This window comes from Convolutriloba macropyga, chromosome 2, assembly GCF_964194025.1.
Source record: "Convolutriloba macropyga chromosome 2, txConMacr16.3, whole genome shotgun sequence".
Taxonomy (NCBI): Eukaryota; Metazoa; Xenacoelomorpha; order Acoela; family Convolutidae; genus Convolutriloba; species Convolutriloba macropyga.
Genome location: NC_134469.1, coordinates 6,215,670 through 6,233,473, shown reverse-complemented (window position 1 = coordinate 6,233,473; position 17,804 = coordinate 6,215,670). Strand labels below are relative to the sequence as shown.

The 17,804-nt window shown below is 34.1% G+C and overlaps 2 protein-coding genes across 2 annotated transcripts in view; one reads left to right on the top strand and one right to left on the bottom strand.

Moving 5' to 3' along the window:
* The first annotated feature begins 396 nt into the window (after positions 1-396).
* The window catches only part of LOC142355291 (ran-binding protein 9-like), a 281,185-nt gene continuing 263,777 nt past the window's right edge, over positions 397-17,804 (top strand). The window contains exon 1 of the mRNA XM_075407506.1: positions 397-410. The gene's annotated coding sequence lies outside the window, so the exon portion shown is untranslated. The remainder of the gene's footprint in view (positions 411-17,804) is intronic.
* On the bottom strand, positions 5,419-9,448 carry LOC142335086 (apolipoprotein D-like). Its single transcript, XM_075383429.1, has 2 exons — positions 9,122-9,448; positions 5,419-5,907 (listed from the first exon to the last, which is right to left on the bottom strand). The coding sequence occupies exons 1-2, from the start codon at positions 9,342-9,344 to the stop codon at positions 5,525-5,527; spliced, it is 606 nt and encodes a 201-aa protein (XP_075239544.1). The 5' UTR covers positions 9,345-9,448; the 3' UTR covers positions 5,419-5,524.

The following is a 17,804-nucleotide window of genomic DNA, read 5'->3' as shown; positions in this document are numbered from 1 at the left end:
AATTTTAAGCAAAGTATCCCGAACTTCCCTTCTCTTTCATTTAATTGTTTTTTCATTTTTCAGTCATAAAGATCCCGTACTGATGCACGTGTTTGGTCGATGCTAGATGAGTGTGTCTACAAAAGAAATTTGTCCAAAACACTGCATTCAAAAATTTTTTGATGCATTCTAAGTTTCACTTACGATATAACCTTCCCTTTGCATTGTGGTATACTTTTTATATGTTTTACTCGCACCGAAACAGCAAAAAACCAGCCATCAGAATTAAAACTCAAACAAAATTGCTCGATCAACTCAAAGCTATTAAATTTTTTAGCTCATAATTTAGTAGTTTACTAATTGCAACGTAAACGTTGAATAAGCAAAAAATTTGGGTCATAAAAAGATTGAGACTGAAAACTTATTAAATAAATCTGCAGCTGTCTGTATTGTCGTTGACAAAAAATCAGCTGGGCTGATGGTTCAAGTAATTTAAAAAATGATGTTGCCTTGAATTTTCGTACAATCAGCGTTGATTTAAGCGGTAGAAAACATTTTTTCGCATTCTATTGGTAGTTAAGTTGTTAAAATAATTTTGTTTAATTAAAGTTGACGATGCATTTGTCACATGAAAATAGTAAATTTAACAACTTAAGTGGACAAATATTTATCTAAAAACGCAATTTAATATCTAAAAAGAACTAAGTTAGATTAGATTAGGTTAGGTTATTTTGAGAAATTTCCCTAATCAGAGCTACAGCCATCAACAACAGGGATTTTAATTAACCTAAGCGTCAGTTAAAAATACTTCAAAAGTTAATTTTAATTACAGAGCGCGTTGAACCTAATTACTTTAAATCTTCAAAATGTACTTGCGTTCAAAGCATGAAATCAATGACAATTTGCCGTCAGTATTTTTGGCTGTTCTCTTATTTGGACTCCTGATTAAGTTATCTGGTTACTTTTTTCAAAAAACAGCAATTATCTTTAGGGCAAGCATATTTCACAAACGTGACTTAAGATAACGCATGTTTCAGGAAAAGAGTCGAAAGAACAGGAAAAGCATGGGAAAGAAAAAACTACAAAATTTATACTGGTATAATCTCACAAAGGTAGATTGTAACATGACTTCACTAATTGTTTTCGAAAATAAGTGATTTTTTATATACTGAAGAACACCAGATTTACGTCGCGAATGTTCAAAGTATTCCATATATCTTCCTCATTTTGTGGGGGTTTTCACGACACTTATTTTAAGATGAGACTTGTAAGCCTGTGTGAATAGACTGAGACTAGCCTAATTTAGTTCAAAATTCATTCCTATCTTATTACCAATGCCTTACTTTTTTTCACGAAGAACTATCTTCAAAACCCTGGGCAATCATTCTTCACTCGTTTCCACTTTATAAGTAAGTAATTTCCCCACACGCAAATAACTAAGGTTTTTTCAATTGAAACAAAATGAGAAAAAAAGCTAAAAGCTGATTGAATTCAGAAAAATTTTGCTTGACCGTAATTGTGGATTGAAAAGACATTTCGCAGTTTTCCAATTACACATGTTACTGTTTGTCAGTTTTTATGACTTTTCGTTTGTTGTGAACTCCTGGTTAAATTCTCTGGTTACATTTTTTTCAAAACACTGCAATTATCTTCAGGGTACGCATATTTCACAAACGTGACTTAAGTAATGGTTACGTGAATCTGCTTGAAGTCACAGAGAACTTCTGGCGTTTATCGAGAGCAGCGAAGCGGATCGAGTTATTAAGTCAGAATTTCGAAGTGACTTCTGCAGAGTCACGTAACCATGCTTTGAACACGAAACGCACACATTTTAAAACTAAGGTATTTTCAATTGAACCAAAATGAGAGAAAAGCTAAATGCTGATTAATTTCAGAAAAATTGTGCTTGACCCTATTTGTGGATTAAAAAGGCATTTCGCAGTTTTCTAATTACACATGTTACTGTTTGCAGGATTAATAAAGTTACTGATTTTGGCTTCAAGTAATTGCTAATATAAAGACGGCAAAAAACTTCAGGCTAATTGCATCCTCAAAATAACGGAATGAGGTTACGTTTATCCACCAAAAATTGTGATGAATAGCAAAGTGAGCCTTTTCCACGATATACGTAATTTGTTTCCACGTTTTGCGTAACTAAACTTTATTTTATCTATATGAATCTTTAAAAGTGGAGATACATTTCGGTCACTCGATTCCACAAAACGTAAAATTTGCAGAAATTTGCTTTTTCGCATACTGGCCACTCATTGTCGCATTTTAAGCTCGGCAGAAGTTCTCGTATGTTACCACAAAGATGCAAAGGACCATGCAAATTTGATTTTTTTCAGGCAAATTTTTGCAGGTTCAAAACCTAAAGGTTAGAGGACTTCTGATAGATCATGCAGAACGAGCCAGATTTTTGAAGGGAATAGAGAAAAAAGCAGTACAAGCCCCAAAAATTATTTGTTATTCAGTCAAATTGTTAACAAGCACTTGATTGCTTTGGTACACATTATGTCTACTTGTTAAGTCATCGGCTAACACACATACATTAAAACACACAACACACACTATAAAACATACACACGCACATATATACATACAGACACAAAAAAACTTGCACACACACATCACAGACAAACAATATACATATATAAATATATATATATATATATATATATATATATATATATATATATATACATATATATATATATATATATATATATAAACATATACCCACTCTCATAAACACATACCAATCATGAAGAGACAAACAGACAAACAGGTACAAACTTACACACATACACACACAAACACCACACATACACATATACATACTCACAAACAAACATGCACGCACACAGACAAACACATCCAAACGAAAACATACACACACAACGCGCATAAATAGAAAAAAACACAAACACAGACACAAGTACAAAGTTACACACCAATACAAACACACACACACACACACACACACAAACACACCACACAAACACGACATTCAAACACACGCACAATTACGCAAAAAACACTACATTCGCATTCACACGAAGACACAAGCATACACTCACACACTTGCAAAAAGAAACACACACAAACAAACATCACACGCACTAAATACACATACAAACTAACACACACATATAACACACAAACACACCCGCTCAGACACACAAAACACACACTCACACTACATGCACGTACACAGACACACAGAAATAAACACACAAACACACTTAAGGACACTGATGCACAGACAGGTAGAAACACAAACGAAAAACGCTTTCACACACACACAACACACCATACACACACGCAAACAACATACACACTACACACAAAAACTTTACATACACATACACATCAATAAACACACACACGCACACATACGAACACACAACGCACATAGACAGTAATTAAACTAACACATACAAAAAAACTAAGACACACAAATTTACACGCGCACACACAAACAAAAGCACAAAAGAACACACAAACACAAGCACACACGCCACAAACTCAAACAACCGAGCACAAACACACACTTAAAATCACACACACACACTAACAAACAACACAACCCTTTATACACATACACACAAACAACACACACTTATTCAAGAACAACACTACACACAAAAACACAATAGAAACACATACGCACATGAAGAAGAACACACACAACACAGTCAAAAAACCGCACACGCACACACACCACACAAACACAAACACACAGTTACAAACACGCACAAGCAAACACAAACACACGAATACACAACCCACTCTTAAATTATCAAACACCTTGAATACAGACACACTAAGACACACAGACACTAACACGATCACTCATACAAACGCACCAACACACACCGCCACATAAACAGAGAAAAACACACATACATACACATATAAACACACTTAAAACAGACACAAACTCACACACAAACACGAACACGAACACGCATACACACACAAACACAAACGAAACCAAAAAGAGAAAAGAGAAACAAACACAATTACATACACGCTTGCACACACAATTTAACAGATACAAAGACACACAGACAACACACACACGCACTGCTTACAAATACAAACCCACAGACATATTAACACACACAAATAGACGCCATCAAACACACAACACAAGCACGCACACATTAAAACGTAGACGCGCACGCACACACAAACAACACACAAACACACTACTTACACATACGCAATCAAAATCACACAAACGGACAAAAAACCACTCATATCAAAAAACAAACACAAAAATATTACTCACCAACAAACACACTCGCACATAAGCTTATGCACAAATACTCACACACAAACACCCATGCAAACACACATACACACATGCGCAAAACACACGAATTTGACATAACCACACATAACAGAAACACTACAAACACATGTAAACACAAACACATTCACTGACACGATCATACATTCACCACACACACTCTTGAAATACACATACACACACGTAAACACCCACACACCACAATCACAGGTACAAACACACAAACATACACACACAGACACACACAGACACGCTCAAAACACAAACACTACAAACACATGCACACGCAAAAAGACAAACGAACACCATCATGCATTTACCACACACACATAAACAACACACATACAATAAACTAACAAACACAAAAACAAAAACACAAAAACGAACACACACACATATAACACAAACACACATGCACAGACCATGGGTACAAGTACACACACAGAGACACATAAACAGACGAACAGCACACAAATACACAGATCCACAACACGAACAGTACATACATCTCCGCAACACACAATCTATATTAACATTTCCACGCACACACACTTACACATGAACACAAGCCACATTCACACCAATACTAAGCACACACACACACACACACACACACACACACACACACACACAAGAACACACTACACACAAAAAATGCACACACAGTAAATACACACACCACAAACACACACGTACACACGCAACACGCAGGTCTAAACACACACACACACACACACACACACACACACACACACACACACACACACACACACCACACACACGCCACACACAAGAATACGCTACATACAAACATAAACACACACACACACACACACACTAAATACAAATACACACAAACAAACACACAAAAACGATTACACACACACACATCCACAACACATCACGTCACCTTGAGCTCGGGGTTTTAGGGCCGGCGGTTCAATTTGTCAATTTGAGCATCTTGAAAATCAGGAAAAATTAAATGTACGTCAGTTCAGACTATAAAATTTGGCTTCTTTGGTTGAAGTTGTTCATCAATTGATGGGAAAAACCATTTGATTGTGCAAAGTTCTGTAATTCCAGTACATCATTACACAATTTTTTTTGCCTATTTTGGCGTAAAACCAAAAGAAATTTTATTTTCAGAGGAAAAACAACAATTTGAGCATTAACTGTGCATAAATCTAAAAACTTAATAAAAAATTACAATTTCATAAACAAATTATTTCATATCCCAATTTCTTCCTCATACGGACAATTCAACTGATTTGTCCATCTAATTCTGTCCAACTTAATCCCAAGATTTCTCAATTCCTTATTAATCTCTTCCACAAATCCAGGGTACCAGGCTTTCCCTCTGGTGTAAACCCACAATTCCTCCGACCCTACAGTACCCTCTCTGCAGTTATACAGGACCATGTATTCGAACGATTTAAGGAGAATTATGCTTGCAGGAAAGGGTCTGTAGAAATAGTTGAAGTCGTATCTCATCTCCAAAAGAAGGTCGCCCTTCGGAGGTGAGGTTTGGGTTATTTGGCCGTGGACTTGATAGGCGTCTCTGAAGACTTTGTCTCGACTTCTGCGTTCCATCTTCATCAACGGTTTTTGATCTAAACAAGCACAAAATGGTGTTTTCGTTTAAGAAACTTAGTAGCGTTACATCAGAAGATAAACTTATTTCTGATATTCAGGCTGATGTCACAAAGTGAAGGTTCCACAAAATGAAGTAATTTAGACCTCGCCTTATGAAAAGACCATGCTCGACATAAAAGTGGAAAGAAAAGAACATGCTCGACTCAAACAGCCCATGAACAGACTTTAGCTGGACCTAATCGTTCAACTAGACTTTGGCTCGACCCAAATTTTTTATGCTGGACTTTAACTCGCCCTAAAATGTTCACTCTGGACCCAAAACATTTACATTAACACTGAAAAATGGCTAAAGTTTATAACGTAGTCAACGGCTTTGACCGCTCAAATATTTCAGTGTTTTCTCATATTTTTATCGAAAAACGAACTGTGCTATTATAAGTTTATTCAAAAAAAGAAACAAAATTTAGAATCAAATGAACTGAATTACAACGTATTAAACTCATTGCCAATGAATAGTCAATTGTTAGAGTTTTTCAACCAGTTGAATTCAACCGAACAAATTTGCTATATAGGTTACTTGCGAAAAATAATTTTTCTTAAGAATTCAATATTTTGCAAGATTTCATGGCAAAAGTCCGCCTGTTTTTCGAAAGTGGACTAACTGTTGCAACTGTTGCCTGTTGTTGCTGGTAGACGTTACACATCTACCAAAAGAAGTATGGAAAAGTTAACTTTTTTAATCCCACGAAAATGCAATCCTCGACTCGTGAAAAGACCATGCTTGACCTATTGAAAGAACAAGCTCGACTTTAATTTGCTATGAATAAACCTTATCTGGAACCATAGAAAGACTTTAACTCGACTTAAACTGGAAGCTGGACCGTGTATTTATTTTTTTTTCAATATTGGACCCCCTAACTAGAATTTTAAAAGTCCTTTCATCGGTGGTGGTCTAAACCTGGGGATCAGTCTCATCACAGTGAAGTTGTGCAATCTTTATGAAGTGATCACTAAGATCTTTGATTGTGCACAAAGTGTCAGATCACGAAGGATAGAAATTACTTTGTCAAAATTGTCGCTCAATTTCTGACTAGAAAAATTCTGAGACGCGTAGGAGCTGATACGGGTTTTCAATAAATATTAGCATTCATATTGCGATAGTTTTGAATGCCAGCAATAAAATATACTAAAGTTAGTATTTCAGTATCTAAAATTTACTCTACAAAACTAAATTAATGCAAAGGTATGAATTTTTAGTTCGAATAGAGCCCCTTGACTAATTTTTGCAGGCTGAGTTTAATTTCACCCATTAAGGAACTTTTTAAATTTGCTATTCAAAATTCCACTATCCAAAAATTCCATTTTTTAACAAATTATATCAAAATCACCACCCAGTTGGTTTTCTGCGAATGAAGTTCTAAATTCTCTCAGTATAGCTGTGACTGTGAAATGTGCTGATGTACTGTTTGAAAATAACCTGCCACTTGAAAATCCAAAAAAAAATGATGAAAACGTTTTACTGTTTATTAAGCAACCAAAAAATTGTCAAACAAAAATTGTGCAACAAAAAAGCTCTTTTATGAAAAGAAATTTTTCGTCCTCCTCCTCCTTGCCCTGGTGACAAATGATTATGGTAAATACTTTTTTAAACCGTTATTATGGTGTATATGCCAGGAACAAGGTTAAGGTCTTGATTAGTAATTCTCCATCGCAAAACACGTCTTTGGTTGCCTTAATAGTAACCATCACATCTTAGTCAAATTCTAAGAATTGAATTGCCCAAGACATGGCTAGTCTTAACCAACACTTGGCAAATCTTAAAAAGTCTTTAGCAAAAAAAATCGAAATGACCAAAAAAAAGTATCGTAATAAGCCGAAATTTGCTCAGAATTTCACTCACGTACCTGGAAAGCTGATCGTGGGGTTGCTGCTTTGATAAGAAGGGGAGTCAAGGTGCGATGTAAGTGATCTTAAACAACCCTCCGAGCCCATTTAGCGCCCATTCAGTGCCTATTTCAGCGTCTTGTGCTGTTTTTTTGCAAAATTCCTTATTTTCACAAGATCTGGATTGGTTTGACTATGTAGCAGAATCGCATTTTTCAGATTGTTGATATGTCGTCAAAAATTTTCAAAAAGGGTTAGGAGGACCCAGCAGCACCATTTACAAAGAACCACAAAAGGGCCGTTTTGAGGGACCAAGTTTGCCTCGCGCTTTTTTTTTTACCTATATTGTACAGTTTCTCGGCTATCAATCGAGTCTTGGGACCTATTTTGAATTTATTTTTGCGTTATTCGTACCTATTTTCCGACTTTGTTGCGTTTTTGGACGTTTTCTCTGCTATTTTTTGCGTTTTCCGGACCTATTTGTGGATAATTTTGAGCGTGCCCAGACTTGACACAAGGCGGGCCAATTCTTAAGACTTGACTCAAGACGTACCATGTCTGAATAGTTAAATGATCAGCGCTCTGATACGATACTGATCGAAGACTTGCAATCGAAACTTTCAGTCCAGATTAAGACTTGTTGTTTAGTCCGAGAATTGCAATAGCCTGTTTTGCCTCGCATTAGTCTCTAGTGTTTATTTTTTTAATTTATTCATTTGTGTAATCTAGTCATTTTTCTCGCAATAATTAAGAAAATATATGACAAAGAGGAATGTTACTAAGCATAGCTGAATATTAGATTCACCTAATCAATTGTATTTCAACATGATGCGAAAAATGGTTTACAATTTTTTTCCCTATTCAAGATTATTAGGTCACAGCGAGGTCAATTTGACTTCTTGATTTCATCTCAAATAATGGCTATTTTGCACAGTCGAAATCACAGTTTCCATCAGAGTGCTGGAAGAAAGTCTAATTTCTAAAATATTCCGGTCAAAATTTCTGCCTTTTTTGCTAAAATTACTGTTCGATGCGCAATTATTTATTAAGTTTTAAAAACTATCAGAAACACTGTTTTCCAAAACAATTCTGGAGAAAACGGTCAGTTTCCTAAAAAGAACGTTCGAAAAATAATTTTTTTCCGATTCAGAAACGGCCAAAAATGATCATACCAGTAGAAAAAAAATAAGAAATTCCAACATTTCCTAAAAAAATACAAATCAAAACGCTACAATTTCTCGTTTTTTCCTTGAAAAAATAATGTCAAAAATGAAGCGGAAACAAAACAGTCGGAAAAAGTCGTGAGCGGCGAAAAATGTCGCGTGTGTCTTGTATGTTTTGTCTCACCAGGCTGTATATTAGGTGGATATAGTTGTATATATGAACACTGCTGATGATACGCCTCGAATGGGAAGTAGAATTTTTCGGCTTCAAACCACACGCCCTGTATTTCAGTCAGGCTCACATTCTTAACCGCGGGCACTTTGGGACATTTTCCAAGTATTAAGTGGGTGTTCACAGAATTAAAAAGGCTGCAGTAGATAATTGCTAGAACAAAAAGACTCCTCATTTTGAATGAAAGGAATAATTTTATAAAATAGGATTTACAATTATATAATCTGGTCGAACTTTGAGTTTGAGAGTTCGCACAAGTTTTTTTAGTTGTAATATTATTTGCTTTCGGCCGTCACAAACAACTGGGTTTATTATTTGAGCAAACTGAACAAATGTCAAGGTTATAGTTTTCGAATATCAAACAGGTAATATGTCATAGGCACAGAAAATAGTAATAATTTCTGTAATTAGTTATCGAATACTCAAGTTTTATTGTGACATTTAAAAAAATCACAAATTGTTTCGATATTTGAGTGAAGTTTATCAAACATTCGACCGAATTTTTAAATAATTTTCTCTACCTACTAACTTCAATCTGAGATAAAGTGGATTAAAATTGAGAAAACAGAATTGAAATTAAAGTGGAAAATGCGACTGATCCGATCCGTGATAAAAACCAAGAGCGGAAAAATGACGGAAAAAGTGAAATGTATGAAAATATAAGCATTATTAAGTGGGTTTTCTAGATTGTCCGTGTTTGTATCTAAAGTGAAAAAAAGTTGAGGAAAAAATGGAATAGCGGTTAAAATATAGTTGGCAAATGGCCAGAAAATAGCCGCAATAGCTTCATAGTTCTGTAGTCTCAAAAAGAAGGTAAAAAAGACAGACCAAAAAAGAAACTTATTCTTTTCATTAAGCGCTGAGATGTTAAATTTTGATTAAGAATCTGTATAACTTATTGCTGTTTCTATAAGCTGCTCTTAAATAACCTTCAATTAGAGTGACAAGCACTCATTTGAGCTTATATCTTTGATTTAAAGCAAAGAAAAGTCAATTTCAGAGTGAGGAAGTCATTTTTAGGAGTGAGGTAAGTCACGTGTGACCAAAAAATTAATCACGCGAATGAACAAAAAACTAGCTCAACTAAGAGCAAAAAATGACGTCACGCACGCAATTCAGCTGAAATTGCATGAACGAATGAACAAAAGCAGATTTGCAGTGGTTGTGACGTCATATGGTCGTAACAAAAATCTTGACGACGAAATAAATAAAAAACATAGCAGGACAAGTCCTGACGTACAATTCAAAGAATTTTCATTGACTAAACAGAAAAACTAGACGTAGATGGACTATGAGTGAATTGGCAAAAAACCATTTTAAAAAAAATCAGATCAAAAAAATAAGAAAAAACGGAAAATCAATGTCAAATGCCGCATGTGAACAAAAAAACCACTAGCGAGAAATGAAAATTTAATTCAAACAACAAACTAGGTCTAGATTGCGCTGTGAATGGATTGGAAAAACCATTTAGAAAAAAATCTGGTCCAAAAAACCGAAAAACTGTAAAAATCAGAGTGAATCATGTGAACAAAAAACCACTACCGAGAAACCGAATTTTTGTTCAAACACCGTTTTCTCACTCTACTTTAAAATTAGAGCGAAAAAGATTCACGCCGCAAAACCAATCGCTTTTTCGCTCCATTTCCTGTTTCGGCGTGACCAAAATCACTACTCCAATTTGACTTCAAAAATCATGAAAATGTGTGAACAGAAAAAAGGACAGCGCCCCAATACAATTCAAATTCTTTGAATTGTAAAAAAACCGAGAGAAGGCCAATGATAGCCTCAGCTATCGGTTTGCGGCTATTAATTAAACAGGGAATTAGTTGGGTGTCCATTCTTAAGATTATACCGCCAATTTTACCGGTCCACTCTTATTTGCCTTTTAAACTGTGGAGAATGTTATCAAAAACCTTGATTTGGACACAAGTATTCTGTCTACTATTTAAATTTTACAAACCTAAACCACTTCAGATCAAAACATTTAAATGACATTCACCAGCTTGAAAGAGCAATTCAAACTGAATAGCCTAGGTTTAAGACACCCGGTGGGAAACCTGTATATTGCCTCCAAGAGGTCATTAAACAATTAGGCAAGATCTTGCCATGGTTAGAATTCCAGGAAAAAGCAGAACTTGAAGAAATAGAGCTTGACCTCACCAAGCAAAGAAAGGCAACAAAACTACTTGGTCGCTTTCGAAAAATCGGCATTGAAATCATTCTTGGCAACAATTTACAAGTGCATTGACTATTTTGGCAATAATTAAGCGCTATTAATAAATGTGGTATTGGGTAAGGGTTAAGTGCCATTAATAAATGTTAAGATATTGGTTAAGCGCCATTAATAAATGTGGTAACAAAATCGTATCAGATTTTGTTAGATCGTTATTAGAGGATGTATCATCTTAAAGAATTTTCAGGCAGAATCTTACGAGATAATTGTTTGTCTTTCAAAACTTTTACAACATGAGCATTCGTCTTACGAATGCTTAAGATTCAGCACGATAAATATTTGTCTCCTCAGATCCTTGCAAAATAGAAATCGTCACACAAAATCATTAACAAGAATTTTAGAAGACATTCGTTCAACTTGCAAAGACAAACAAGGCGGATCGTTAATGTGCGTTCGCACATGATGTTCCAACCCGAGCTCATCTACATTTTTGACTTAATTGTCAACCAAATGAAGAAATAACAAAAATAGATGCTTGAGTTTAAAACAATCGTTACACAACGTATCTACTAATTGAATTACATAATGCCATGCCTTATTACAGCGCCAATGAGATCTGACCTTAAAGAGACTACGAGACAAAAACAAACAGCAAAAATAGCAAAAACAAAAATTTCACGGCAAAAACTGAAAATCAAAATTTAAAAGCATCTAGTAACAACGTCAAAATGCAAAATGCAGTCAGATAAAACCTTAACTACTCAAATTCAATTTGTCCTAACTATACAGCGGACGGAAAGTTTTCTTAATGAGACTATGTTGAGATCAATGAGGCGAAATTCAAAAATATATAAATATTTTTTAAACCAAGAAATTTCAAAAGTCTTAAAAATCTTTAGCTTTTAACTAAATAATCCATGCTACATAACTAAAAAAAATACTACAAAACACAAAGGCCTTGTCTTTGGGTAGTTTAAGCCTTAGAAACGAACTAATGAAAAACCTAAAAAATTAGAACCGATTTGCGAAAACACAAACTATTGCTACCATTAAAATCATTAGCTATTATCTGAATATTATGTATTTTTAATTCAATTCTTATAACTACTAATTCAGCTGCAGGAGTTATACTGAGAGATTAGATAAATTTATTTGAGCCACAATTGTAAACCATTGGGATCTGTTACTACGCGATTGTTCTGAAAGAAGAGAAAAAGAAGCACAAAAATGACCACTCAAAAAACGTTTATAAAAAAGCATATTGTCCAACAAACAAAACATGGGTGACAGTAGATATGTTATTTTTTCGAAAACCAGAAATTGGATGTGACCTCTCATTGATGAAAATAAAATACAAATTGACAAAAAGAACAACAAAAACTGAAAAATTTGAAAATTGTTTGAAAGTGTAGATCATAAATTTTAAGACTAAAGGCTATAAACTGACTAACTGATTCGGGTAATATCATTAATTTAATCCTCAGTTACAAGCCTAAGAGACTTGTCAGCAATTTACAGCTACCTAAAGAACAAAAACAGGCAAAAACAGCAATTTCAAGAAAAAAATTGAGCGAGAAAAGTGTCGAAGGCAATAAAAAGTGAAATTTTCAAAAAAAAAAATTTCTATGTTCAATTAATTTCTTAACAGCAATTTAATTCCTGCTTTTTATCAATATAGTTTCAAAAATTCAAAAATGAACAAAAACATTGGTACCACGAAACTTTTGGAAATCTCGTAGTATCAACGCCAGTAGTTTAATTAGTTTCCAACGGAATCTACTAAATACGCTAAATTATGCCTACATGGGATAACAAGTTTATTGGCCATTCATATTTGGTCAATAGGACCCTACAACAAGTTATTGAAGATGAAAACAACAGCAAAGACATGCAACAACCAAAAGTTGATTAGAAAGTGCCAGAAGAAAGTGTCGAAGCAATTTAAATCATAAGTTCTTCTCTGAAAACTTTTACTTGATCCGTTGAACGTCTTCCCTAAAACAATGGGAACTATCAGTATTAGGATAATGTGATAAGATTTCAATAGGATCCAGAAAAAATGCACGAAAATTTAAAAAACATGAAAACTAGTGGCTTTGAAGTTTTAAAACTAACAGGTAGAACATAAAAACCACTAACCAGAGTATTTTTGGCTGCATTAGAAATAAAAAGGGATCTTGTAAGTGCGAGAAGAAAATTTCAAAGCCATTTAAACTATTAGCTTTTCTCTAAAATTTTCATCTGTGATCCACTGAATATCTTTTCCAAGCCAATGGGATTAGAATGATATCTGGATAGTGTGTATAGTATTTGGATAATGTGATAACGAGTTCAAAAGTAACCAATAATAGAAAAATATCCATTTTTTTAAATTTTGAATTCTTGTGTTATTGAAATCATATATTCAATAGCTAGAAGATAAAAACACAACCGAAATTTATTTTAGTTTCTGTAGAAAGCAAGTAGGTTCTGTCAATAATGAGAGTGACTAACAGTTCACCGAAATTTTAAGATTGGTTAATGTTCAAAAAGAAAACTTTCGAAAAATTGTTTTTTAAATTTTTAACAGCCATTAAATTAAATAAATTTCAACGGAAGTAAAAAAAACACGCCCAAATGTGCTTCAATAGGAGTAAGGGGTGTTTGTCATGCATAGGTGATCAAAAAGAAATCACAGCAAGTCTTATAAGTCTTATGACTATGAAAACAACAACAAAATCAGGCAAAAACCAAAAATTCGGTAGAGAAGTGCGAGAAGAAAAGGTCGAAGCCATTTGAAACCATATGAAAAATTTTATCTGTGATCCGAAAAATTTTATCTGTTATCCACTGAATGTCTTCGTGAAGCCAATGGGAGCTGTCAATAGGATAATGTGATAAGATTTCAAAAGTAACCAATAATACGGAAATATCAAAAAAAATTTAAAAACTTTTTGAAATCTTGTGTCATTGAAGTTATATTACTAAAAGCTAGGAGATAAAACCGCCACCATTTGGCCAAATTTGGTTAGTAGTAGGGAAAAGGGTGCTGTCATCACAGAGACTGACTTACAGTTAACGATAATAAGTTTATGATTGGTTAAGGTTCAAAAAAAATATGGAATATGGAACATATTGCACTGTTAGTCAATGATTCCATGCCGTAAGATTCCAAAAAATTAGTAAAACCTCAAAAATAAATTCAAAATTTCAATTAAAATTACGAAAACTCAGATTCGAGTTTTAAAAAAACATGAGCAATTCCTTGAAAACTAATTTTTTTGTTCATTGGCTTCATTTGACTGTAAAGAAGGTTTTTCATTAATGAACCCTCATTGTGAAAGGTGACTTGTCTCTAGGTGACTTAAAAAAGCAAAAAAGTAGAAAAGTTTTTAAAAAAAACAGCTCTCAAAAAATTTCGAATTTTTTTTGATATTGAAGCTCCCTATGAGACCAGAACTGGTCTTTTTTATCGCCTTTAGTCTATTAGGAACACAAAATTTGTTCTTTTCGGAGCAAGAATTTTAAGTTTGAAATACTATTTCTATAAAAAAATATCTTAATTTGCAGAAAAATCACACTAAAAGTGAACAAATATCCCGTTGTTCACACAAAACTTCAATCCTCGATAACTCCTCGACAAAAACAAAAATCAAATAAAAGAATTTTTAATTTTGAATTCTACGCTGGACCAGCTTTTTAATGATACCACTCACATTTCTCTGCGATGAATATATCGATCGGCCAAAATTAACTGAACATAAAAACCCATTGGAATATATAGTTCCTCCCCCCACAAGTGGGGTCGGAACAAAAAAGCTTAAACCGATTTGGAGATGATTGATTTATGACCAAATCAGTGTAAAAATGGTTCTCAATACAATAGAACTTGATAGAGACCAAAAATCTACAATTTTTGTGACAAATCCATTTATACCCAGTAATAATCAAAAAGTAACTATATAATTATTTCAATTTGTTCATCCAGATTGAATGTCAAAAAAATTATCTGAAGTAACAACAATTATTTCAGCAAAATTTATTCAGAACTAGATTATCCTGAATTATGAAAATAGAGGGATTTAATTCCTGATTTCAGACAATAAATTGAAATTTAATGGTTTTACACCAAAAGGAAAAATTAACAATTTTATACTTCGGCAAAGAAAACTTGCTTTCTTTTCTCATAAAAGTCAATTTCCATATAAATCGGTGCCCTAAAACTACTCGAATACGAGCACCCATTTTTTTTGTTTTTAATGCATTAAATGAAGAGTCGTTCACACACCCACCCACCCACATATACACACACACACACACATACACACGCACACACACACACACACAAACACACACACACGCACACACAAACACACACACGCACGCACACACACAAACACACACACACAAGCACGCACACACACACACAAACACACACACACACACACACACGCACACACACACACACGCACGCACGCACACACACACACACACACACACACAAACCAATGAGACTGCTGCCCAACCGCAACTGCTGCTCTTTGTTCTCTGAAAACCATCCTAAAACCATCCTATGTCGCCCCGGGTTCTCTGAAAAGAATTTGTGACACTTAGCATATTAGATTTTTCTGAAGAAGAGAACATTAAACTCTTGAGTCATCATAATATAAGTTTATTGATTTTGAAAATCAATAAATGGTGTCTCAGGGGTAAATGTAGCAATCAATGTATTTAAGTATTTAAAATGTACGCTCATAGAATAGAGGTCAGAAATTACCGCAAATGAACTGAAAACTGAAAACTGCGGTCTAAGATAAAAATATAAAATATTTGTTGGCAAACTTGCATGGTACCAAAATCAACAAGCAAACTGACGGAAAAGTATATAATAAAAGTATGAGAAATGCTGTGAAATACTCTTTAATGTACTGAAATTTTAAACTTCCCTAGTCAAGACCAGATGGTTATCTTGCAAGATCTTCCAAGATTCTTGCAAAAAAATGGTTATCTTGCACGATCTTGCAAGAAAATGGTTATCTTGCAAGATCTTGCAAGACGATGGCTATCTTGCAAGAAGATCGGTTATCTTGCAAGATTCTGGCAAGTTCGTTCCGGTCAAGCTCTGCTATCATTGGCTGTTTTCGACGCATTATCTTTCATTTAGCGCAAACTATTACCAAAATATAGTGGAATGAGTTTTCAGAGATCATTTGAAACAAAATTTATACCAGATATCTGTATTTTATTACAGCCGTTGGTATTAATACTGGTTACTCTCATTTAATTACATTAATTCGTGCTTCTAATTTCATGTTTTGCTACTATGGAAAACAATTTACTTTCTTTTTCTAAATTGATTCAATTTTTAATTTGAGTGGAAGAAAACAAAGTTGATGATATTTTGGTTGTAATTATGTATCACAATGTAAAAAAAATTGATGGCAAGCAATGTTCGCGTCTCGTTTTGATCTTGTTCGATTATGTTCAATTTTTTTGCATATTTGCAAGATGAATGGTTATCTTGCAAGATTCATGCAAGACAAAGGGTTATCTTGCAAGATCATGCAAGATTTTGAAAGAAAATCTTGCAAGACGATGTATCGTCTTGCAAGATTTTGCCAGAATCTTACAAGATCTTGCAAGATAACCATTCGTTGTCGACTGGGGTTTCCAGTGACAACTGTTGGATTCATTGTTTTGAATAATCAAGTTTTCAATAGGCCATGTCTGTTCAAAAATTCCAAAAAACTATTCAAGAGTAATCAAGAACAATTAAAAGTTTTTAATTATTCTTTTTATTCAAAAATCAATTCAAATACCCACTTTTTCACTATAAACAGCTGCTTACGCGGTTTAACAAGTTTTCTCAGGCTAAAATTTTGAGCTTCTGTGAAAAAGTTTGTACAACTAGCTTGGAGAAAACTTTCGATGTCTTTAATTAATTTTATCAACTCAAAAGTATTCTCGGATTTTTGAACATACTGAAAAAATTGTTTGGGGATTTTTTAACTCTGTTCAGCAGTTACGGTTTATGCTGCACGAAGTTTTGCAATTTACATAACTGAATTGCTAAACTTTGCTAGATGACGAAAATAAATCCGTCCGACATTTTTTTTGCTTTTCTCGTAGCTAAAAATAAACATTTATCATTGGTGCTTGCTGTGAACCTTTGATGCAAATTTTCCAGACAAATTATGAATTGAACACTGGTTATTCCACTGGGTTTTTGCTGAGCAGAATTAGATCCAACAGAATCAGTTTATAAAGAGCTTTCAACAATCCTATCTTAGTTAGATTGAATATGAGTTCTGATCAAAGAGGTCCCATTTGCAATAGACTCCTCTGTTATATAGTCTTTGGAATCTTCTAAAACTATCATTTTATTCTGATGGTACACAAAGTATTTGAAAAATAGTAACAAATTTGTACATTATTGTACAAAACGTCGTAATATTTGAATGTACACATCCTGCAATGAATGGT

What these genes read in the sequence shown, in the direction of transcription:
- LOC142335086 (XM_075383429.1), bottom strand. Translation starts at nt 9,344, where the DNA reads ATGAGGAGTCTTTTTGTTCTAGCAATTATCTACTGCAGCCTTTTTAAT. An exon ending in TCCACCTAATATACAGCCTG is followed by an intron (nt 5,908 to 9,121) that starts GTGAGACAAAAC and finishes GTGCTTGTTTAG; the next exon opens with ATCAAAAACCGTTGATGAAG.